Source organism: Nestor notabilis, unplaced genomic scaffold (assembly GCF_000696875.1).
Source record: "Nestor notabilis isolate BGI_N333 unplaced genomic scaffold, ASM69687v1 scaffold8062, whole genome shotgun sequence".
Taxonomy (NCBI): domain Eukaryota; kingdom Metazoa; phylum Chordata; class Aves; order Psittaciformes; family Psittacidae; genus Nestor; species Nestor notabilis.
The window spans coordinates 297,875-304,478 of record NW_009918768.1 but is presented as its reverse complement, the minus strand read 5'-3'; the positions used below and the strand labels follow the sequence as shown (position 1 = coordinate 304,478).

The 6,604-nt window shown below is 41.8% G+C and overlaps 1 protein-coding gene across 1 annotated transcript in view; it reads left to right on the top strand.

The window, feature by feature from the left end:
* Positions 1-226: 226 nt before the first annotated feature.
* Positions 227-6,604, top strand: part of LOC104402109 (receptor tyrosine-protein kinase erbB-4-like) — a gene marked incomplete at its 5' end in the record, with an annotated part of 118,024 nt that continues 111,646 nt past the window's right edge. The window contains one exon of the mRNA XM_010009896.1: positions 227-325. Coding sequence (XP_010008198.1) covers positions 227-325 — 99 coding nt within the window. The remainder of the gene's footprint in view (positions 326-6,604) is intronic.

Here is a 6,604-nt window from a genome sequence, read left to right as displayed (position 1 = left end):
CTGGATCTCATCCCTTCCCTCCAGCATATCAGCTTGCATTATATGTAAGGGTTTACTTTTGGTGTAAGAAGTTGTTTTGTGGGACTTACGATTTTGGAGCTTTGTGTATTCTTAGTTCTGAGGTTCAAAACTGATATGTATAATGTGGCAGAACACGTGAAAAGACTGTAATTCTGAATGAAGTTTGTATGATTGTTGTCACCTTTTCTTTTTTTTCTCTTTCTAGGGTATTTGGGTACCTGAGGGAGAAACTGTAAAGATTCCTGTGGCTATTAAGATCCTTAATGAGACGACTGGTCCAAAAGCCAATGTGGAGTTTATGGATGTAAGTAAGAGATGATGGGTGTCTTTGAGTATTGTCTGGGGAGGTGAGGGGCTGTCTTTCTGTAGTACACAGAGATTGTAAGGAGAGATTTCAGCCTGTTTTCTTTCCTCATATTTAAATTGTAGAATTAGGCTTGCACATAGGACCAATATTGTGCTGATGTTCAGTGAGTGCTACAATATCATGTCCCTACAAAAACTCAGCTGCAGAGATTTTGTGTATATTTCCTTCCTTCTCTTAGTCTTTGACAAGCTGTCTCAGTGTTAATGCATATCCATAGCATTCTGTATTGAAGCAATGTTCAAACAAACAAAACCAACCAAAACCAGCCAACCAACCAAGGTTATACCTCAGCTGCAGGTAGGTCAGTGCTGCTTCTCTGAAGCTGTAGAGCTAAACATGTAGATGATTTCATTCCAGACCCCTGGGCTACCAGGATAAAGCCAGTGCCATGGTAATGAAGGGCTGGGGTTTTTGCTGTGCAGATGTCATAGACCCTAAGATGCTTGGGGTTTTCTTACATATAGTCTTCCCATCAACAGAAGGCTGAAACTCATCTGGCTCACATGCCAGACATTTTACTTTCCATGGCAGAGAAGCTAGAGAAAACAGAGAGGAATTCTGAGGGAACACCTTACCATGTGTGTGAGTCTCCACTGGTGCAGAACTCAGAAACAGAAATTTAGCCGCAGCTTTCTTCTGCTTCAGTGTTCCCGAGAACCAAGCAGTGAGTCTGGGAGCTGTCAGCAGCAGCAGCAAAGCATATCAGGGAGGAGAATGCTGGATTTTAAAGGCCCTCTGCTTTACTAATCTGAAATACTGTTAATAAGGGGTCAAGATCATCATTTTCATGAATGCTCTATGTTCACCCAGTTTTTAGCTCGGTGCCAAGGTCAAGCCTCGCTGCCACTGTGAATTCATATGTCCCATTCCACGACATTTTTTTGACAAATCATAGACATTTGTACTTTTTAGTAAATCCCTCTTATGAACTTGTAAATTGCACAGGACTTTTAAGTCTTGAGAATGTGTTCAGTGTATAGGCTTAATTTGGTTAGTGTTAATGAGTGTAAGCCATAAGGAGAATTACTCCTGTTATATAGTCTATTCTTCCATCGAGAAATGGATGGAAATGGACAGTTGTGGATTTAGCTATTTCAGACAAATTATCACATGCGAGTTCTTAAGCAATTGAACAAAGGCTGTATAGAGGAAAAGATTTCCTGTGCTTTTCGACAGAGCACTGCACATTTGTGTTGATAGCATTCAATAATCATTGTGCACAAATTTAACAGAAAGAAGGCCTTTTGGCCCTCATCAAAAGGAATGAATTGCACTAAAAAGATAAAGAGTATTAGATGTTTGCTTAATGGAAAAAATAATGATCAAGGCTATTGTTAATGGCAGAGCTGCAGAAAGAAGAGAGCTGGTGTTCAGTGTGTTTTGAAGTGAATATGCAGGGAGTGCAAGGCTGCTGGAGGATCCCACCAGCTGAGGATCTGACCCCTGAGCTGATAGAGTAACAATAGTAATTTCTCTCCCTCTGGTATCGATTAACCTTGATGCTCTCTACAAAGAAAATAAAAGATTCTTGCTTAGAAACTAATTCACTTGTCCGAAGTTTCATAGCTCGGCTTGATCAGCTGACTGAATCACTGGACCACATTTCCCTCCAGTCTATGCATCATAACAGCTGGTAAATGGCTCAGAAATTAGGAAGGATTTTTGAAAACTCTACGGAGTCCAGCTATGGAAGGTACACTCACATTAGGAAAGGTTTCTCTTTAAATTAACAGTTTCTCATGTGTCTCTGACAAGGTGAGAGAAGTTAAAGTTGTTTTTTTCCTGGAGGTAAGAATAACCTAAAAGTTTTTTGTTTTTTTTTTAATTATAATAAAAAAGAATTGGACTTCATCATTAGTTGATGACAATAGAAGAAGTAAAGTGCTTTGTATCAGTGCTGCATTTGGTATAGGTACAGTGGTCTGTAACATCCTTTGCTAAGATGATTTCATTCCATTCTTTTGAAACAGCTGCTTAGACAATCATTCATACATTCCTGCCATCCTTACCTCCTAACCTGGGCAGTCATTTCCTGAAGCAACCCACTTTGTTTTAAAGAGAATGATCGATGGTTTTAACATGACCACTCCTCTCTGTTCCAGAAAGAACACTTTTTAAATTTTAAGCTATTATGAGGAGATAACTTAAATAACTTTCATTGAAGAGTAAGTTATAGTAGAAAAATGTGGTTTATCATTCTCTCTCCAAGGCTTTGGTCACTCTATCTTGGTAAAACTTGATACTGTTTATTGGTGATATTTTATGAGGAAAATCTAAGTGTACATGTGAAAGCAAAATGCATCTCTTGTGATTCCAGTGAAAAAAGTATTATGAGTAGTTGCTGTTGGTTAAAATCACTTGTATCAGATTTCTCACAGGTATCGAGGTGGCCAGTGCCATTATGAACACAGTAGGGGTTAACTCTTTCTTAAGTAAGTGTCTGACATGTTGGTTGTGAACAGGAAGAGGAGGTTCATGGGGAGCTGGGATCATTTGAGTCACACCTTGACTTCCATATTTTGGACTTGTCAAGTACAGGTGTATTTTGTCAACACTTACTTCTTACTCAGTTGCATATGTCCTTGTACGTGCAAGTAAAACTTAGCAATACTTTTAGAGAGGCTCTGGAGAATGTAAAACCTCCTGTAACTGGTGATTTGTGTATAGAGGGAGCATTTGGGACACTTCTGTGTCTACAGAAAGACCTGGTATAGATGTTAGTGGCATTGTTCATAGGCTCTGGTTAAAACTTCTAATGTTGGCAGAACATTAAGTCTAAATGTGCTTTGTGAGCTCCTGAAATTCTGCTAAATGTTATGCTAAAGGAGTAAAGAACAACAATTTGGCTACTGGGCTGTCATTTCAGCATCTTGAACACCCACTAATGGACCTGTAATGACTATAATGATATAATGCATGATGTTAGCAACTGCTATGGCCAAACACCTCCCACCCTCCTTCCATCAGGGGATGATGAATTGGCCATCATCAAAAAGTACTATTTCACTGTTTGGAATTTTTCTTTGGGGAGTTGCAGCAATCTTGTTTACCTGGCTTTCAACACACATTCCCAGCTAGTTCTTTTTCTTTCACCCTGCTCCCTGCTTTCTTACATAGCTTTTATCACTGCAGTAGTCCATGTCTGTTACAACCATGTAATCTGAAGTGTTCCAAATAACCCATGCTGCCTTCTCCAGGACAGAAACAGAAAGTACACGTGGGAACAGCTGAGACAACTGGGGTTGTTCAGTCTGGAGAAGAGAAGGCTCAGGGGCACCTTATCATTCTCTACAACTGCCTGATGGGAGGTTCTAGTGAGGTGGGGCTTGGTCTCTGCTCCCAAGGAACAAGGGATGGGACAAGAGGAAACGGCCTCAAGCTGTGCCAGGGGAGGTTTAAGCTGGAGCTGAGGAATAATTCCTTGCCCAGAGGGTGCTCAGGCATTGGAACAGGCTGCCCAGGGCAGGGCTGGAATCACCATCCCTGCAAGTGCTCACACCCCGGGTAGCTGAGGCCTCAGTGCCAGGGGTTAGTGGTGGCCTTGGCACTGCTGGGAACAGTTGGACTGGATGAGCTTAAAGGTCTTTTCCAACCTAGTTGATTCTGTGACATCTATGGGTTTGTTTTCACCATACAAAGGTTGTTGCTACTGTTTTGTACAACGTAGGTTTGCCTTTTTTGCACGTATTTCTGAATACATATTGTTTCTGTAATAATTTCACAGTCTAAAGAATTTCCCCTCAGGTGTTGAAATGGGTAGATGCTTAAGTTGCGGGGCGTAGTTTCTCCTCCCTGTTTGGCTGGTCACACTTCATTGTCCCCACAGAGGTGCTGGAATTGAATTGAAAATGCAGTTGTTCTTGCTAGTGATCTGCCTGCAGGCCTGTGTGGGAGGGGACTCACCTGTAGGCACAGGGGGGATCAGGAGGGAAGGGTGTTCTGCTCCTCACCTTAGTGCTGGTAACAGAGTATATGAGGGTCCTGAGTTTTAGGGAGAGAAGAGAGGCTTGTTGTGGGGAAAGGCGGCAAATATGCAGCTAAGAGGCTACTTGATAGTAACACAGGGACTTACAATTTCACTTGTGAAAACAATTTCTCCTCCAGAGCATAATTTGTTATGTGACTGTTATGATTGTCTGACAAGTCAAGTAGCCATTGGCCTGATCAGATGGTTTAACATCAAACCAGATGCTTGACTGATATTATAATGCATTCTAAAGTCACACTCCAGTTGGAAAGCATAACAAGCCATTTTTGAGGCTGAAAAAACCCCGGTTAAACTAACTTGTCATAGGGAAACAGACAGTTGATGAGGGCCTTTCTACTGTAGCCCTCTAAACTTGATGTTTCCAGGAAGTAATCCTGTGAGCCGTGAATCTGTCCAGGGTTTTGATCCAGTTGCAAGTTTAATCTATCCTCTCTGAACTTAAATGCTTAAATGAACTTAAATTATCTGATAGGAAATAATTAGAGGCTGCAAGCGCAAGTCAGCATACACAGAGTTCCTTGGGAGTCCCTGAGCTCATTGAGATGAAGACAGCTTGACTGATGGTGGTCAGCTGATATTGGGCCAGAAGCTAATAATAGAAGGCAGTGCTGCTTAGCTAGGTGAGAAAGTTAACTTGGGAAAAATTAAACTGAAGGGTTTGGGATTTATGGTTGGAAATAAATTTCCCGTTCTCATTTGTTTCCTGGTAAGAGAGCTTCCGAGGCAGTTGGTTTCTTTTATGGTTTTATAATTAAGATCTAGGGGGCTTCTTGACTTTGCCTGGACTTACTGTAGTCCCCTGCTGTCTGTAGGAGCAGTGTTCACTGTGCAGGAGAGCATTTGTTAAGCAAAGTGCAAAGGGAGTAAGTGACAATGACCTCTACCAGGCGTGCAGCAAACAAATTAAAGCTGCAGATAAGGGGCTGATACCCACATCTTTTTTTTTTTTATGTCTGGCCTAATTGCCTAAATTAATAAAGCAGTTGGATGTCTTGATCCACAAAAAGAAAGAGAAACAGCTTTTCCTAAATTGTAAGCTTGTCTTACAATAAAGACAAGTCCTCAAGACCATTTGGCATTAGACATAGGAAGGTTCTAAGCAAAAGCTTTTGCTTTCTCTGGCCCCTGGTGGCTTTCACAGAGCTCTTCGGAGCTCCCTGTGGACACTGGGATGTAGTTTCTTAGTTGACAGATGCATTTACACTGAGTCTCCTTGGAAGATTCTGCTCTACATGACTACATAGGTGACTGGAGAAATGGTTTTGCCTGTCTCTTGAATTTTTTTTAATTCCTTGTATACATTTCCTGCTCCCTAATCAAGTGTTTGACCCAGCTCTTCAGCAGTCCATGTAGACGCTTCTGAAAGTCTGAGAAGACATTGCTGCTAACAGTAATGGGATCCAGGCACCCCAGAGTCATTCCACTGACTGCATGGCTGCTTGGGAAATACAACTGAGTTAATCTTGAACCTCCATTTAAAGGGCAGATTTAGGATCAAATGAAATCCTTCATGGCAGCAGTGAGACATTTTTCCTTATCTTCTTCTGCTGTCATTTCTGTAAACATCCTCCTTTCTACCTGGCATAAGGGATCCCTGTAAGAGTAGCTGATGATGAACAGCAGTGCTGCTGCCCTGCCTGGCAGTGTGCTTCAGCTGTGATTCACACAGGTTTTCTCTCCATCATGTGAAGCCGCTGGGGTTGGGCAGCAAAGGCTGACCTAACTCATCTGATTGTAGACTCCCATTTGTGCAGTGTCCCCTCTTCCTCCCACTTGTGCTGTAAGTATAGCCACTTAGGAGGGGAAACTGTTTGCTTGTCAGTTCCAGACACAGAAGCTCACTGTGATTGCAATTACAATTTCCAACTTGTCCAGAGATGCCAGAAATCAAGCTGTCCTTGAGAGCTCTGCATACCGTGCACAAGCCCCAAGAGTGATCAGCCTCTACAGAAGCTGGAAATCTGATCACTAGTGAAGGCTGACTGCATTTAGTCATCCAAAGGTTAACTGTTTTAAGGCCACATTTCTGTTAGTTCCATCCTAAGTAATAATCTTCTCTTTAAATGGTTACTTCAGTAATTTTTGCTTCCATAGTATGCGAGGGCAAGATGTGTGTGTATGTTAGTTTTCCATATGCAAGAGCATGTGGCTGTATAGAGAAAGTATATACACAGAAGGAAAGAAGCGCAGGCTGTTTGGAAACAATTCTGCTGGCATAATACCCTAAC